Source organism: Pygocentrus nattereri, chromosome 2 (assembly GCF_015220715.1).
Source record: "Pygocentrus nattereri isolate fPygNat1 chromosome 2, fPygNat1.pri, whole genome shotgun sequence".
Classification (NCBI taxonomy): domain Eukaryota; kingdom Metazoa; phylum Chordata; class Actinopteri; order Characiformes; family Serrasalmidae; genus Pygocentrus; species Pygocentrus nattereri.
This window is the reverse complement of record NC_051212.1, coordinates 11781911-11801116: the sequence shown is the minus strand read 5'-3', so window position 1 is coordinate 11801116 and position 19206 is coordinate 11781911. Positions and strand designations below refer to the sequence as shown.

General features: G+C 41.2%; 1 protein-coding gene across 1 annotated transcript in view; it reads right to left on the bottom strand.

Moving 5' to 3' along the window:
- The window catches only part of LOC108412305 (cadherin-2-like), a 170888-nt gene that overhangs the window by 47298 nt on the left and 104384 nt on the right, over window positions 1–19206 (bottom strand). Inside the window, exons 4-5 of the mRNA XM_037530869.1 lie at window positions 4225–4374; window positions 1903–2058 (exon numbers count right to left, since the gene is read on the bottom strand). Of these exons, the coding sequence (XP_037386766.1) occupies window positions 1903–2058; window positions 4225–4374 (306 nt within the window). The remainder of the gene's footprint in view (window positions 1–1902; window positions 2059–4224; window positions 4375–19206) is intronic.

Sequence of the window (19206 nt, the reverse complement as noted above, 5' to 3'; positions counted from 1 at the left end):
CGTGCGCATTACCAGATTGAAGTGGCACAAATCTGAACTTCTGCCCTAATGTGACTCAGATCTGATGCTTTCAGGGCTGTGTGGACACACAAATCTGATCTTTTCAAATCCGACCTGAGCCACTTTCGTATGTGGTCCTAGATCAGATCTGGTCTTGCCACCTTAACGTGACGCTCAGATCGGAATTCCTGTGCTTGGCGTGTGACATCACTCAACGTTATCATGGGTGCAGCGCTGAACAGAAAAAGCCTGCAAACAGTGGAAAATCAACACATCTCACCCTTTTCGCCTTCATCTTGCTCTAATGATGAAGCTGAGAGCTGATCAAAGTTAATTATCTTCTCAGCGAAGCTCGCTCTGCTAGTTAGTCTGTTCGCTGTTCATGACGCACGCGTTTCATTCACGTGATGTTACTGAGTAGGATGTGTGCATGAGGGTCGCTTCAGGATTCATTCACATTAATAACAGATTTGAATCACTTACCTAAACGAGTGTGAACCATGGCAGAGAGATCGGATTGGAGCAAAAAAGCCCGAAAGCTCCCTCACAGAAATGTGCCATGTGAAATGGTTTGCATGAGAAATTCTTTTCACATAGTTTTGAAAGAAGATTTTAACCTAAAATGTATTTTGAAAATAGAGAGGTACACTTAAAGGTGCCAAGAAGTAAAGTAGACCTCAAAGAAAGTTTATCGCTGTTTTAGCATCATTAGCACTGCATACAAAAACTCAGAAGGCCCGTGTAGCTCAGCGATCATCTTGAATAGTAAATAAAATGCACTTGTGTTGTAGACATTGTGACCTCTGGTGACTCCTCTCACCACCACTGTAAAGAAATCAGAGTCTGTGTTTTTCTACAATGAACCATTTAACACCAAACCACTCCGAACGACAACGGAATCGCAGAAATTTAGAAAAATGAGTGAAACTCCCCACTAAACCAGACCAAGAGACGAGTCCAGTTGCTTGGATGGTCCTTTGCTGTCAGGAAATGCTCTGAAGGTGGTTTTAATGGTCCAATCACAATCTATTACTGAGACACATTGGACTCTGTTCACACCTGTACTAAGCATGACTCACTCATGATTGCCCAAGACGTATGTTAATGCCAGGTGTAAATGGGGTCACAGGCACTAAGCCAGCTAGTCACGCGTCGTGTTACACATTCAAGGCCGCTGAGTTTAACTTACAACAAAGGAAGTCTTTTACAATTTGGGATTCGTGTCTGCGGCCGCGTTAGCATAGCAGAAACAATACAATCTATATCTGCCTTGAGGCTGATGGATGGCAGTCTAAATGAACAATGACTGCATAATCGCTAACAGTCTGCTTTTAAAAGATCTTCACGTGACTCTGTAGGTCCACTGATCATATAACTATACAGGTTGTACACTCCGGTTCCTATCACCGCCACTGTGAAGAAATCCGAGTCTGCAAGTTTCGCTACAACAAACCACTTCACATCAAACCACGCCAGGTGACTTATGTGCTACTCTTATGTGCTGACTATCACTATGTGTTATTAAATTATGCAGGGAGTAAGAAAAAAACTGCAATCACGAATGAAACCTTTGGGTATATTTATGTTCAACTTCAAGGGCCATTAAAGTGTCTTCCTCGGTATGAAGAGCAGGTTTTACCTTAATGACGATTTGACAGTTTTTATTTCCAAAACTACTGTTAAAAGCACATACTAAAACGCTTCTGGCCCAAACGTGGTTCAAACTGCTGAAGGGTTTGAGTGCTGACTGTTTGATTCAAATGAATTCTGCTCAGTCTTTAAGATGTTTTCCTAACTGACAATGAAAACATTTTTTAAAAATTGGAGACCCCAAATTTCTGGTGGGCAAAGTAGGTAGTTCAGTCCTTTTTTCCATCTCAAAAGCACTTCAGATGTTCTTACATGGAAGTTGGCGATGTGTTCGCGGTCCAGGGGCTTCAGCACGCTCAGTTCTCCAGCGATGGGGTCAATGGAGAAGATGCCGGTGGGTGGCTGGTCAGCTCCAGGGCCAGTCACACTGTAGCGCAGGTTCACCTTGTTATCGTGGTCGGACCGAATCTGCACACACCCACCAGAGAGAAGAAGGAAGAATTCATTATAGCCTTGAACGCATGAACTCTGCTTATAACACAAGCCTTATCAAATTCAACCGCAACTTTTTGCTTATATTCGATCTTCTGGCCTTGACAGCAGGGGTGGCAATAGATTACATCATAATGTGCTTTTCTCAGTATATCAGTACTTATAAACCTATCATAAAAAGATTATAGCGAGTCAGTAAACAACAGAAACTACTGTGTAGTAACTGTATAAACTGCAAAGTAACAAGCAGCTGATTGGATTTGGGTCCATTTTTCCACAGTCTTATTTTATTCATTCTTACCCACTGTTTGATTTTTCCTCTCAGTCCTTCACAGTGCACTACTGAAATAATTTGGCCAGATGAATGGAGGCAGGCGTAGCACAAAATGTACCCTGATGTGAATGTAATGATGCACTCACAATGCCTGAATTTAACATGCCATTTACCAAGCCTGTGGCTTACTGACTTCTCACTCAGAAGGCACAGGGTTTAAAAGAGGCGGTGAAATAATGGACCACCAAACTGGAAACAAAACAGAAAATGAATCTATAACAGATAAAATGGTCGATGTGAGATATCAGTAACAAATGAAGTCCTTAATAATAATCAAAAAATTCGACATGCCGTTATTTTACTTTAGCTAAGAAAATACAGTTTATGAAACATGAATGTGTTTTTTTGCTGTTCACACAGTTGCATAAAAAACTAATCTGTGTGTCACACATGAAGAAAAGGATCGGATTTGGACCACTTTTACCAGCAGTGTGAACATGCAGGTAATGACCAATGTGAAGGCTTGCAATGTGACTGTAATGTGACCAAAAAGACATGTAATGTGAGGGTAACATGACCAAAAAGACTAATGTGACTGTAACACGACCAAAAATGTCTGTAATGTGACTGTAACATGACCAAAAAGACTGTAATGTGACTGTAACATGACCAAAAAGGCATGTATTTTGACTGTAACATGACGAAAAAGACTGTAATTTGAGTGTAACATGACCAAAAAGACTGTAATGTGACTGTAACACGACCAAAAAGGCATGTATTTTGACTGTAACATGACCAAAAAGACTGTAATTTGAGTGTAACATGACCAAAAAGGCTTGTAATGTGACTATAATACGACCAAAAGACCTTAAATGTTACTGTAACATGACCAAAAAGACTGTAATGTGACTGTAACATGAACAAAAAGGCTTGTAATGTGACTGTAACATGACCAAAAATGTCTGTAATGTGACCAAAAGACCTTTAATGTTATTGTAACATGACCAAAAAGACTGTAATGTGACTGTAACATGACCAAAAAGGCTTGTAATGTGACTGTAACATGACCAAAAAGGTCTGTAATGTGACTGTAATGTGACCAAAGATGGTAATGTGACTGTAACATGAACAAAAAGGCTTGTAATGTGACTGTAACGTGACCAAAAAGGTCTGTAATGTGATTGTAATGTGACCAAAAATACGGTAATGTGACTGTAACATGACCAAAAAGGTCTGTAATGTGACTGTAACATGACCAAAAAGGCTTGTAATGTAACATGGTCGTTTGTGACTGTGGTGAAATTTGATTTGAGATTTTTCTGTGTTTACACAGCTCTAAAATCATTAAATCTGTCACATTTAGACAAAAACATCAGATCAGTGCCACTTCAACCCCGTAAAGTGAACACAACCTATCTGGACTAGCTTCATGGAATCTGTGCAGTGTTCCCATACATATGCATGTGTGCGCATTTGCCTGGTCGGTTTATGACAGATTAAGTTCTTCAGTGTCACGCTGCAATTAATTATAACTTTTGCCAGCATTTGCTTCTCGTGTCGCGGCTCCATCTTCCACTGCAGTCGCGGCGGATTCTTTGACTCTAAGACAGCAGATGGTGTGCGTGGGTGTGTGAACTGTGTGGGTTTTCTGTAGCGTGCAGGGATTATACGTTGTCTGCGGGGCACGATGTACGTGTAGGCCTGAGAAGAGCATGGACGTATGTGCATTTTCAGAGAGAGCATGTATGCACGACATCTCTGGATGTTTATGGCAAAACTACGGGACCGCGGGGTGTTCTGGGTGAACTCGGCCATCTGTGTGTGCGTGAGAGAGGGCGAGAGGGAAAGAGAGAGGCAGTTGACCTTACCCTGACCAGGTCCTGTGGAAATGGCCCTCTGGAGTTCTCCGGGACATTAATAGGAGGAATAACCCAATCTCTCTTCATGCGCTTCAGCTCACTGTCCAGCTGCCTGGAGGGAATTATGATCTCGGGGAGAGTTCTGGAGCCGCGGTTCTCCTGAAGAACAGAGCACAGTCAGAGGGCCACAGGTTAATGCTCTGTACACCTCTGCTGAAGTGGACTCACACAGGCAGTGCAAGAACATCAACTTCTATGTGTCAGTGTTATAGTCCATTTCACAGCTTCCTATTAGAGCAAGTGTCCTGGAGGCAGTAAATGTGAAAGCTCTCCAATCTGAAACCACAGTGAAGGAAGTGCCGAATGAATTCGCTCAATCCAGCTAACATCTCACGTCATGACGTGCTCATGGCTGGTCCAAACAGCGTTTAACAGGCTTTGACAACCCACTGATATTTATACTTAACCATATGAACTTGATGCTCTCTTAAAAACAATAACATCTGTTTTCAATCAGCTATTTTTTATATAATAACAGATCAATAACAGCTCTTTCTAAAGGCCTTTGGTGCTGAATGTTATTTCAGGCTACAGTTTTTCTGGCTCAAAAATGATTAGGCATCAAAAATGTAAATACAGAAATAAATACCAATGTAATAATCAAATAAACTATATATTGTTCCAAATATACAGCCATAGGCAAACTTTTGATCACCCTTGATCAAATTACACATTAGATTTGGCTACAGTGAGCTTAAAACTGGGGCAGTCATGGGCTGGAGGTTAGGGATCCAGCCTCGTGACCGGAAGGTCGCCGGTTCGAGCCGACAGCACATGACTGAGGTGTCCTTGAGCAAGACACCTAACCCCCAACTGCTCCCCGGGCGCTGCGGATTGGGCTGCCCACCGCTCCGGGCAAGTGTGCTCACTGCCCCCTAGTGTGTATGTGGTGTTTCACCTCACAGATGGGTTAAATGCAGAGGTGGAATTTCCCCGTTGTGGGACTAATAAGGGTCACTTAATCTTAAAAGTGGCATTTTTTTGCAAATTTTAGTGAACAGTTTAACATATCTAATAAAAGAACAAAAGATAAAATACAAAATGTGCCATAACTTTTTCTTCTTAACTTTCTTTTAACTTCCCAACTTTTTCATTGTGCAAGAGTTCTCTGTAGGGGATGTGTAACAGCTATAGTCACAGATACTGTCACAGAACACGTGATTCTAGCATCACATGTTGTGTAGGTAATCATGATTAATCACAGAGAGAGCTATAATCACAGATTCTATCACAGGTAGATATCTGATGTTAATCTTTCTCTGTGATTAATTACATTTATTTGATGCACTTAATTGGGATCAATTGCAAGGAAAGCTAAAATCACAGATTCAATCACAGAATCCATGTGATTGTACCTCTCTGTGTGATTAATCCCATTTATTTGGCGTAGTTAATTGCGATTAATCGCAGAGAGAGCTATAATCACAGATACTCTCAAAGAATATCCATTAATATAAGTTTCTCGGCAAATAATCCCATTTATTCTCTGCAGTTAATCGGGATCAATCACAGGTGGGCTCAGCCTGCACTACTATGAACAGTCTGAAGGGTCAAACTAAGAAAATCCATTAGCAATGTTAAAAAACTTAATGCCATTATTAATTTATCATGTTAAAGGGTTATTACTGTGTGAGCTTTGCAGCCCTAGAAATGAGATGCCAAACTGTTTCAGAGTGTCTGTGTTTTCTTCTGGTTCTCTCCTCTTAGTTAAGCTGTCATAGTCAGATCTGCCGGGGTCGTTAGTCACACTCTGGAAATGTTCACATTCCCTGTTTTATGTATAAACAGACAGAATAAAACTAATATACTCTCCCTGCTTTTTGCCGAGTATACAATCGCCCACATGTCCAGCCGGACACTGAAGGACGACTGACTGTCGAGCCCTCCTGCTACCCACTTCAGACTAGCTGCCCACGCCCCAGCTACCACCACCTGCCTTGGACTAGCTGCCCACCCTACACTGATGTCTTCAAAGACTCCTAGCTATTCCTACTACTAATACTACTGCTATTAATATTAGTAGTATAATCACTTGTAGGTAGTTTGACCAGAGGAGGAGGGGTTCCTCCCAAGGTTTCTTCCTCAGCTCTGAGGGAGTTTTTCCTTGCCACCGTCGCCCCTGGCTTGCCCACCTGGGGGTCTTTACATTCTTGTTAAAACTTTGTCTTTTCTGGAATTCTGTGAAGCTGCTTTGTGACATCATGAGTTGTAAAAAGCGCTCCAAATAAATTTGATTTGATTTAGAAATTACACAAATCATTACATAATCACAGAATTATGAGCTGCATTTGCATCTGATTGTATTTATAGCAGTCACTTCTCTTTTTTCCAATATCGAAATGACAAAAACATATAGGAGTTTTTTTCTATCTATAAAATAAGACTACACACACAAAAATAACTCAAATTCAAATCACAATAAAATATCACCTCTTATTTTCATACAAAAATGTAGTGCTGACAAAGTTAACTGCAGCATTTAAAGCATTAATATAGTATGTAGTTAAACACTATTAGATCACAGACCTCTTGAATCCTTTGTATGCTGTCACATACTTCACCTGACACACTGACAAACACAGCAGCATCAGCATTAAAACTAAGATCAGTTGCTTTCACGGACAAACCAGTAGATGAAAAGTTATTTAACTGTATGAAGTCTCTTTCTCTCAGTATTGAGGGGAGTTACAGACAAAGCTAATTCCTTAAGAAGAGGGGAAAAGGTGCGCTGATCTGAAGGAGCATCTTCTGACCAGCTGAGACGGATTAAAATGCCTCCGCGGTATAAAAGGAGGAGCTCACACGTTTCACTTTGAACTCCTGAAATGCACAGACAGACAGACAGACAGACTCCACTTTTTCCATCCATCTCCCTCCATGGTCAAAATGAAATACGATTCGACACATAAGACGCCAAACCTGCATGTCTAACTTTCAGAAAGCCCAAGAGCTTCAAATAGCCTCAGCTCCTCCACATTCAGAGCCTGACGGAACGCCAGGAAGTCAGACTAACTTTGAACCCACACAGGACAGAAGGCAATTTTCAAAAAGCCTTGGAAGACACCTTCGGTTTTTGAGCGAGAAAATCTGCATTAAAATCCTTCTAAATGAGTAACTTGTGCATGCCGTGTCAGAAACCCCTGAAATAATAATTGTTTGTTAAACCAAGGAGAAGCACAAGTTCAAAGAGCAGAAACATAAATGAGTTGCCCCTCACGCCCTCTATGAGAATCTGACAGGTTACTGCTCTCCCAAACTGACCTGGCAAACATCTCGTACGGGTTCTAACAAGCAAGGGCGAATCCAGAGGATTTTATCTGAATACATTTGCAAGAACAACAAAGCCACCCTAACCACCCTAAAGTCCTAACCTTGATGTTGTGTTTAACTCTTTAGGCACTTCTAACAAAGTCAAAGAACACTACAGCACTGGCAGCTAATCTTCACACCAACAAACTCACATTAAGCCATGTGTTTTACTGACATTCTCGTTATCTATTACTTGTCGGCTGTTTGAAGTTGCTGAGTTGTGTTCTGCTTAGCAAATGGTGACTTACAGAATTGAGTCAAATTTCCAGGCTAAGTTTAACCAATTTAGGCCGAATAAGGCTAGGTTAGGTTTATCTTGGGAGTGCAAAATAAGTACGTCTGCACATTAGATACACAGTAGCTAAAACATAGAATCTATACATGAATGCTAATACACACACACCTGCAGAAATTCCCAACCATTTATGGCATTTTGGTGACACTCTTATCCAGAGCGACTAACAATTTGATCACTTTATACAGATGTTAGGAGTCTTGCCCAAGGACCCTTACTGGTATGGTGTAGGGTGCTTGAACCCCAGTCTACAGCGTAGAAGGCAAAGGTGTTAACCACTACACTATCCAACCACACGAATATGTGTAAATGAAAAAGAGCCAAACCTGTGTAAAATGGTAAACAATAGGTGGGTTTCATCACTCAACATGGCCAAGATCCACCTTCTCTGTCTGGAAAAGACATTTGACCGATACACAAAAGTTTGTTTCCTGCGGGACTGAAAACCAGCACACGGAGATGTGTACACCCAGAACTGCGGATAACTAATGACAACACAACTCATGAAGTTCTGACAGATATGGTCATGTTGGCATACATCCGACAGAAGACAATCCACGGACATCTGAGGCACAGACTACCTTAGTTTTGACTTGACCTACATTAAAATGATCTGAATTGTAGTGATCCAAACCAAACTAAACTAACCTAAACTAACTGAACTGAACTTGACTGAACTAAACACCACTACAGTAAGTTGAACTGACCTGAACTGAACTAAAATGAAATGAATTGAACAACTTGAACTGAACTGTGAGATCATACGGATTCTCCTACTCATGTCTGTGCCATTTTCCCATAATCCTCTTGCTGATCTGGACCAGCTGTATATATCGAGAATGGATCAAAACGTCAGGCCTGTTTCTCGGTTTGGGCGCGGCAGGACAGCAGCAGGTGTGCTGGTGGCTGTTCGTTTGTGTGCTCTGAGGCTGCACCGATGAAGCAGCAGCCTGTAATATATAAACAGGGCTACAGTCACATTCTCCCAAGACACCACTGCACTACTTCATCTCTCTCTCTCTCTCTCTCTCTCTCCAATCTGTGTTCACACGGTGGAGCCTTAGCCTGTTGCTGCACCTGCTCCAGGTGTGAATTCACGACGTGTGACGGAACATAACGGGTGAGTTTTTTTTCTCTTAACACACAATTAATATCTCTGCACACAAAGCAGCACCTCACAGTGCACACAACAGACCTGCTACCTGAACAGACGTCTCGGCGCTTCTCTCCTGAAAGATTCTGTTCATGTGGGTGATGACAATAGACATTTCTTTACCTACTGTGATTGAAAGGAGCTTTCCCACAACCCACTGCTGCACACACACACACACACACACACACACACACACACACACACACACATATATATATATATATATATATATATATGTACAGTACTGTGCGAAAGTCTTAGGTACCCAAGACACTGTCACGATTGGCCCCTCCCAGTCTCCTCATGTGCTTGTGTTTTGTCCTGTCCATGTGCTCGTGTCTACTTCCTGGTCTTCCATGAGCGTTTGTTTTGGTTTCTCTGTCCTGCCCCCTTGTTTGGTTACTCTGCCCCTGATTTTTCCCACCTGTGTTTCCACCTGTGTCTTGTGATCCCTTGTTAGCCCTCGTGTATTTAAGCCCTGTGTTGGCCTTGGTCTGTGTTGGTCTTTGTTGTTTTGTTGTTCAAACTGTTTGTATGCACTGTTTATATGCTCGTGCTGTTTGGATTGTTTGGTCCATTTCTCCATTGTAAAATTCAGTCTGTGTTTATTGTGTTATGACCCATATTCCCTCCGTGTTGGCTACATGAACCTGGACCGTTATGACTATGACCCTGGATTTGCCCATAATAAAAGTCACTTATCTCAGCGTATGCGTCCGCCTCCTCGCTCCACGTCACAGACACATTTTAAAAATCTATTTAATTTTGTAGTTTCTGTTTATTTGGTGAGAGAAGTGTTAATATTTGAATGAAAAAAAATTGACAGAATATTAATTACTAACGATTACCTATATATATATATATATTGTGCACATTTATTGGGCAACTATAATGGTGCAGAATTATTACGCAGCTAAATGAAAAACACACATTATCCCATCTCACTTGATTTTCATCTGTTCAAGTAAGAAATATAAACAAAAATTAGTGTCCAATTAAGCCCCCCTTCTTTTCAATAACAGTGATAAGCCTTCCATTCATGGAGTCGGTCAGTTTCTTGATCTGTTGACGATCAACTGCTTGTGCAGCAGCACCCACATCCTCCCAGACCCTGTTCAGAGAGGTGTCCTGTTTTCCTTCACTGTAAATCTCCCGTTTAAGAATTTCCCACAAGTTCTCAGTTGGGTTCAGGTCAGGTGATGAAGGGGGCCATGTCATAAGTTTTTCATCTTTAATGCCTTTACTGGCTGGCCATGCAGAGGAGTACTTGGATGCATGTGATGGAGCATCGTCCTGCATAAAAATCAGTGTCTTTTTGAAAGATGCAGATTCTTCCTGTACCACTGCTTTAAGAAAGTGTCTTCTAAAAACTGGCAGTAGGCTTGGGAGTTGATTTTGAGCTAATCTTCAACCTGAAAAGGTCCAACCAGCTCATCTTTAATAATACCAGCCCATACCAGCACCCCACCTGCACCTTGCTGGTGTCTGACTCGAAGTGTAGCTCTGTCCCGTTACTGATCCAGCCACAGGCCCATCCATCTGGTCCGTCAAGAGTCACTCTCATTTCATCAGTCCATAAAACCTTTGAAAAATCTGTCTTCAGATCTTCTTGGACCAGTCTAGACACTTCAGCTTATGTGTCTTGTTCAGTGGTGGTCGTGTTTCAGCCTCCTTACCTCGGCCGTGTCTCTGAGCGCTGAACATCTTGTACTTCTTGATACTCCAGCTAGGTTGCAGTTCTGGAATATGACAGAACTGGAAGATAATGGGTTCCTGGTAGCTTCACGCTTGATTCTTCTCAAATCCTTGGCAGTTATTTTGCGTCTTTTTTTCTCAGCACGTTTCTTGCGACCCTGTTGACTATTTCCAACAAAACGTTTGATGGTTCTGTGATCACGCCCCAATATCTTAGCAATTTCAAGAGTTCTGCATCCCTCTGAGAGACTTTTGGTCATTTTTAACTTGTCAGAGTCAGTTCAATCTCTTATTTGGCCCATTTTGCCTAAAGAAAAAAGCTGCCTAATAATTATGCACACCTTGATATAGGGTGTTGACCTCCTTAGGCCACACCCTCCCTCATTACACAGATACACATCACCTGCTATGCTTAAATCCATTAAGCATTCAAGTTTATCCAGCTAACAATATTCCTCAGAATGTACTTCTGTGAAAAAACTCCTTGCTGTTCGTGACTCTTCTGTTTTCTAGTATTCTCATGATTACAAAAGCATCCCAGGCACGAAGATGATTTAAAGCTTTCGACAGCTCGAACTCTGAAAGAAGCACTTCTGATTACTCTTGAACAAAAGGATCTCGCCCGCCCATTAGTTCAGCCTGCGGATAAGATGATGTTTGTGGTAGCCGTGTAGATATAAGAAGTCATGAAGACGTTAATGAAGAAATCTTTACTGGTCATTGATTAAAGCTGTCCCTTGGGCCTGTGCTGCCCTGCTTGCAGATAAAGGAGCTAATTGCTGATGCGATTAGTGAACACGCACTGATTTATGACAATCAGCGTGTTGGAGCAGTGGTTATTAACAATGACCTTATAAACTTGCATGCGAATGGCCTATTGGAAATGTCATTAATTGCATGCGGATGTCTGGTCAGTGGTGTTGAAGGTGCTGTCTATATTAGCACAACATAAGACTATGGTCCCCATAATATTTTTACAGCCTCAACCTGAGGCTGATTCAGTGGGAAAGGGGCTTTTTTCATTCATTAACACTGTTTATTTGGTTTAGCCTATGTTCCTGTACTCTGATAGCTGTGAAGGACATGAAGAATTTATACCCTTTATTCAGCTTGGACTCCCACTTGGTTGTGTGTTTGCTTCTTCAGCAATTCTGGACACATCCTTAAATTTCAATCTTGGCAAATATGACAAAGATAAAGTCAAAAGGACATATCCTTTCATGGTGAGCTGAAGTGATATGAATACCAGTCTCTGAGGTTAATAACTGTGTAAGGCAATAGTGGAATTTGTCCTCCTCAGCGTTCACGTACCTCCATTTCATGTGAAAAGGGCCTATTCTTAACAGATTTAAGGAAGAAACTTTTCTTAATGAATAGCTTTTATTTATCTGTTATCAGATATCCCTCAGGGTCGCGGGGGGGTGCTGGAGCCTATCCCAGCGCACACTGGGCGGAAGGCAGGATACACCCTGGACAGGTTGCCAGTCCATCGCAGGGCAGACAGACAAGACACATTCACACCTAGGGGCAATTTAGTATGTCCAATTGGCCTGGCTGCATGTCTCTGGACTGTGGAGAACCCAGAGGAAACCCACGCAGACACGGGGAGAACATGCAAACTCCACACAGAGAGGACTCTGGTCACCTGGCTAGGAAATTGAACCCAGGCCCTTCTTGCTGGAAGGCAACAGCGCTACCCACCGTGCCACTGTGCCGCCTATTTATCCGTTATGATTAAGCCTAATTTTGGTCAAGCTTCTCTATGAGAACGTGTTAAATGTGTTCTGCATTCACTTTCCCTCACTGGGGTTAATACTACTATATCTCAGCTCTACCTGCTTCTAAAAGCTGGAAAATGGGAAAATCCTACACCTAATCCATTAGGTGCTTGGACATATTTGCCATTATAGTCTCAAACACTATGAGCAATGTTTTGGTTCAGTCTGGTCTGTTCTTATTTAGCGCTACTCAGAAAAAGCTGCTTTTGCCACTGACAGGACGTAAGCAAAGCACCTGGAAGCACACACAGTCTTTATGTTTACAAACACTCTGATTTTGGTTTAAAATATTAACTAAATATAATGTAGTCAAGAATAAATATAGTTTAAAAGACCTCCATTCTGATTTCACCTACCAAAAACATTGTATTTACACGATCATTTTCCAACCTCTCCTGATCACTAGAATTCATTTGTTTTAAATTGTGCCTTTAAGAGCGATACAGTGCTGTGAAAAAGTATTTGCCCTCGCTAACACCGCATTCCACCATAAGAACATCATACCAACAGTGAAACATGGTGGTGGTAGTGTGATGGTCTGGAGCTGCATTGCTTCTGCAGGACCTGGACGACCTGTCATAATGAATGAACCCATGAATTCTGCTCTCTATCAGGGAAGAGAATGTCTGCCTGTCAGTTTGTGAACTAAAGCCTACGTGCATTTGGGCTGTGTAGCAGGACAACGATCTGAAGCACACAAGCAAGTCCACCTCTGAATAGCTCACAAGTAAGGGTCTGGAGTGGCCGAGTCAAGGTCTTGACTTGAATCCTGTCTGAAGACCTTAAACAGTCAGTTCACGCTCGAAAACCCTTCAAAGTAGCCGGATCAAAACAATTCTCTAAAGAACCGTGGGCCAAAACGCCTCCACAATGAAGTAAAAGACTTGCAAGTTATCTCGATCATTTAATCGCAGATGTTACTGTCAATGGTGGCACAACCAGCTATTTGGTTTAGGGCGCAGGTTTTAAATAAATCTTTATCTTCAATAAATGAAACACTCATTTAAAAGCTATTTTGGGTTTACTCAGATTGTCTTTATCTTTTACTAAAGTGATACTTTTATAAGTGATAAAATTAGTTGTATTTAAGTGTGAAAGTAAGCAAAAATGGAATATACCAGGTGCTGGGGCAAATACGTTTTCATGGCACTGTATATGTAAATAAGGTCTGTTTCGATTGGCTGCCCTGCTTCATGCTTAATCCGAAAATCAGTCCAGGCTGCAACTCTCCTTGTAACTTCAGCACGAATGGGTGGAGCTAAACTGCTATAAGTGGACATATGCAAGTTTGCAATATTTTGTGACATCACAAAAACAACGAATCAAAAACAACAGTTTTTGCACTTGGTTTGCATATATAGACAGTTTGTTCTGTACATTTGGAAACTTTATCAGTGTTTACAAACTATATTGAACAAAAGAGTGAAGGAAATGCTGTGACACAGGCCCTTTAAATTAAACTCTGATCAGATGTTGTGGGCATGGGGAGCGAACGACGTGGGCCCAAATATGAGCCCCTATGAAAAAAGACTATTACTAACCTAATCAGCACTTATGTATTATTAATTAAAAGCAGAAAGCATCGATGGAGATTCTTTGTGCCTCCTTGTCAGACAACTTTTCCTGAAACTGGGTCTTGAGCGTAATGAGCTGTACGCTTGTCGTCTACATTAACGAGATATAAGTCTGTGAGCTGACATGTGGCAGTGAAAATCTCTCTCTCTTGTCAATTCACATGCTTGTATTTAATATTCATGAGCGTGTTTACAAGCAGTCGAGATATCAGTCTTAGTTGGTGGCGCGTCCTTATGAAAACAATGAGCACTGAGACTAATGACATCATTAAAAGCCCAAACCTGCAGGAGATACGTTGCTTAATGAGCAGAAGCTGCCTCACCGTGCTGTTTATTCCAGCTTGTATTAATTATGCTGACTCAATTCAGGCTACAAAAGCGCGCACACATCCGCCCATTGACATAACACTAGGGAGTTACAGGGAGGCAAATTATTCGTGGTGGGTTTTAGACACAATACAAGCAATATCAGTGCAAATATGGCATTTGTAAGCGCTCAGGAAGAACCCAAATAAAAGCAATTTAATATGCTCAAAAATATAATGGACTCCAATATTTTTAGTTCAATTAAATATCAATTGTTTTTAATTGTGACGATACTTCAACTCAAGTAAACAGCAGAAACTCAAACACTGAAGCACGGAGGACGGAGGCTTGCACAAATCTTAAGATTTTTCATTTTGTTCTCTTCCTATAATCTGACATCTGTTCAAAGCCGTTGTAAAATACTGAATATATACACATCCATGAACTCCTCGCAGCAACTGAGTTCCATATTAATGTGCCTTAATGTTGCAAGCATTGATCTCAGCATACCGACAGACGTAATCAGGTACAACAAGTAAAAGGCTTGAAACAGAACAGACCTACACACACACACACACACACACACACATAAACACAGCCACACATTATCTATGTTGCTTATCCTTCTGGGTCACAGGGAGTGTTGGAACCTATCCCAGGGCTCACTGGCCGGAAGGCAGGAAACACCTTGGACAGGCCGCCAGTCCATCACAGACACACAGATCATACATCCACACACTCACACACCTGGGGCAGTTTAGCATGTCCAATTGGCCTGACTGCATGTCTCTGGACTGTGGGAGGAAACACGCAAACTCCACACAGTAAGGACCCTGGCTGTCCAGCCGGGGAATCAAGCCTAGACCCCTCTGCGCCACCATGCCGCCCTGGATTTGCTTCAACACATTTTCTTAATAGACATACACAAATCGACTAGAACTATCCAGATAGCTAACAAGTCAGCAGGCTCCTTTATAAACACTCAGGCTTTGAACTGAAGGATTCACTATAAATATATTAGCATATATTATAAGTATATTCACTTTAAATATTGCATAACTTTACTCTTATTAGCTTCAGACATCCGCATTTGCTATGAAGAGTATTAAAGGGACAGATTTTCCAAATTTTCTGTATAATAAAATTGCTAAGACATGAATAAAGACATTCAGAGAGGTTTGGTGTGAAATCCTTTGTTCTAGAGAGACTTGCAGACTAAGAACTGTTCACAGTAACTGTGGGAACTGTGGTTGGTGTAGTGTAGTGTGGTGGGTAACACCCCTGCCTTCCACGCCGTGCACTGGGATTCATTCCCCTGGCCAAGCAAGCACTCTACCATATACCAATAAGAGCCCCTGGGCAAGACTCCTAACACTACCTTCGCTTACCGATGTAAAATGATCAAACTGTAAGTCGCTCTGGATAACAGCGTCTGCCAAATGCTGTAAATGTTAATTATAGGAACCAGACATCTAAAGAGTTCATTGCCTCTAAAAGCTCCCTCACAGAAAGTTATTACATACTACTACAAACTACAGTGCCTGATGCCTGGGATGTTGCTTTATGATAGTTTTGAGATGGGAGTTTTGACCTGAAATGTATTTTTAAAAGCCATTCATGGTGGAGAGGTACCTGCAGGATGCTGTAGGGCATTTTTTTTCAGATTTACCACAATTTCACTGTTATTAACATCGCATATAAAAATTAAGACACAGGTAGGTTCACTGCTCATTTTGGGTAATAAATAAAGTCGCCATGTTTGTGTTGCAGACATTATGACCCCTGGTTCCTATCACCACCACTGTAAAGAAAGCATTTCACTGCTAAAATGAAAATGCATCTGCTTCACGCCTTACAAAACCTCTTAAAATGACTGTGCAGTACAGCTCTTTGTGGCTTATTGCCTTAATATTAGTGGGCAAGTGGTAATTATCACTATGTATGTTTTTCATTTACAAAAATAATAATAATAAAAAAGAAAACATTTTAAAATATGCTGTGAGTCGTCCAGTAAAGCTTTACACATTAACGTCACACACACAGGCTCAAAAAGAAGGTCTACCTTGATGTTTACTTCTCAAAAACAATCATACTAATGAAGATATGATGACAATAGTAGATCATTCACTCACATCCTCAGAAGCCACGTCTCTCACTAAGTTTTGACTGAGTTCTCTTTGAATTCTCTTTCAACGTGCTTGCAATCATCGATTCTTCAGCTCAGAGAAGGAGTCTGAAGCACAACCCGCATTACAAAACAAGCTTGAACACATAACGTGCAATTACACATTTCCACCAGAGAGGTCTCCAAATCCCCAAAACATACATAGTGTAGCTTTAAGTATTTAATTATTTTATTTATTTGTTTATTTTTTTATGCCTAAACATTTTGTGTTTGGCTATATTACTTTGATATTGGCCAGTACGGTTGGCCATCTGTATCCCAGTTGGGCTCTAGCTTTTACCATCACAATCCAACTGTTATTTTTATTTTGAGAGCATTTCCACAAATGTAAAAGGTTTGCAGGCAGTGAAAGCTGTGTAAGAACCTCATGACCTGCTAAAGATGCCACTCAGCACCTGCCTGAAAGACAGAATAGAAGCTGCATGGAGAGCTTCCTGAACTGCACGGCGACGGAGCGACAGAGGTGAGGGTGAGAAGAGCGAAGAAATGAAAAAAGGAATGGAAGGGGGAGGAAAGAGCAACTGAGGATAAGAAAGAGAGCAAAGCTGGAGTTAGAGGAAGAGATTCCACTGGGAATGTTACAGTAGACACTTCATAACCCAGACAATTTACACCATTTAAAGTCGTGAAAAAAAGTGAAAAAGAAAGGAAAGAGGGAAAAGGTCTCGGTCCCTGGCGCCTACACTCAGGCACGATCTCACCACGCTCAGACAGAGAAAGAAGTGCAAATGAGTAAATCACCTCATGATGTTAAGAACATGCAGCACTTTATAAATAACCCCACAGGGTGCCATCCTTCACACAGCCTGACAGGGAGCCACACGTCGCAGTGTGTACTAATTCAGGTTTAACCATAAGCAAAGCACTCAAATAAAGCTCTCATAGTGCAGGACGATAAACACGTCCTGCATAATTGATACAAATGTGTCATGTAAATATAAAATCAATGTAAAATTATTCAAAGTGGTGATGATCTTTACACAAACACAGCTGTTTTATTCACTCACCAGTGAACATACAAGTATTTTCTATGGAACTTTTTTTGGAGAGGATTGTTTTATAAATAATGTACTTCATCTCAAACCTACTCCAAAAACAATGAGTGCATTTGTACGTACTTAATAATCTGATATCTGCAGAAAATCAGGCTTTATCATTAATCTGATCAACACTTGTACATGCACCTGAGTAATCAGATAACTGGGAAAGTCCAGGTCTACATGAGGCAGACAATAATCTGCTTTGTAACCAGCCAATAAACTCACAGAAGAAAACTCAAACGTCATGAAGCTGCTTTTTAAAAACAACAGCACTCTATAAGATGAAGAATATTTAAATCCTTCGTTTCATTGAGAATATATTTGGTTTTAGTGTTGCTCCAAGTGTTTTGCTGCATCTCAGAGCAACGCCGCTTGCTTATTTCCGGTACCGTCTGTTTTCGTGCATGCATAGGACCGAGGGATCTGAAAGAAATCAGAGTAAGAGTTCACATGCCCTGAGAAATCTGATTACTGAGCTGAAATCCAGCTCTCTTTTTTGGATTCCTTAGTCAAATTTCTGGACCTTAAATCTAAGAAATCAGAAGTATGTTTACATGTCCATTTGAATGATCAGATAACTGTAGAAATCTGATATGATCAGATTACTGAGTGCATGTAAACACACTCAAAGTCTCAGGCATCAGACAACAAATTTATGACCATTCTATGTATTGGAATTTCTGTACGGGAGCTTTTAGATATGCTATATTTTGTTGCAGTTATTTCTCCCCCTGAGGTCCATTTATCGTGTCAAGTGTCGTTTCTTGTCCCAAAACTTTTTTTTTTTTTTTTTTTTACATGGCCAATATCCAACCTGCCTTTGTCCCTCAGAATTAAACAGGCTGAGTTTGTCACTCTGCCTTTAAGACTGATGTGAAACACTCCTGTGGCCTGAATAGGTGGACTAGTGGTTGGTTAGTGTAGTGGTTAACACCTCTGCCTTCTACACTGTAGACTGGGATTCAATCCCCACCAGGGCAAGCACCCTACACTATACCAATAAGGGTCCTTGGGCAAGACTCCTAACACCACCTTGGCCTACCTGTGTAAAATGATCAAATTGTAAGTCGCTCTGGACAAGAGTGTCAGTTTAATTAGTTTTTTGTATAATGAACTGAAAACAGGCTGTTTACAGCTTACATCCCATATTTGGGGATGTATGAACTTGAAAGTTAGTTCTGAAGCTTTTGCAATGTTTATATGCTGTACTGGATGTCTGGCTCTTATCACCACCACTGTGAGCAATTCTGACTCCTTTTTTCAAACTTTTCACACCAAACCACTCTGAATTACTTGGTTTACATCTTAACTGTTGCTTCATGCAGATTGTCTGTGTGGAATTCCCATTTAAGTTGGTCAGTATGACTGACAAATATAATACAGCTCCAATCACAGAAGTGGCACTCACTGCATTTCACCACTGGGGGAGCTGTTTATCGTGATGAAACAGCAGCGCTGTAACCTTGCGAGCTATATGGACTGAAACCTGCTTTCTTGCTTTTTATGATCGGTCACTCTGCGACTGTTCCCCCTCCTTCACTCCCACAGTTGTCGAGTGTACCTTTTGTGTTCGGCCATAAATCGACACATTAAGTT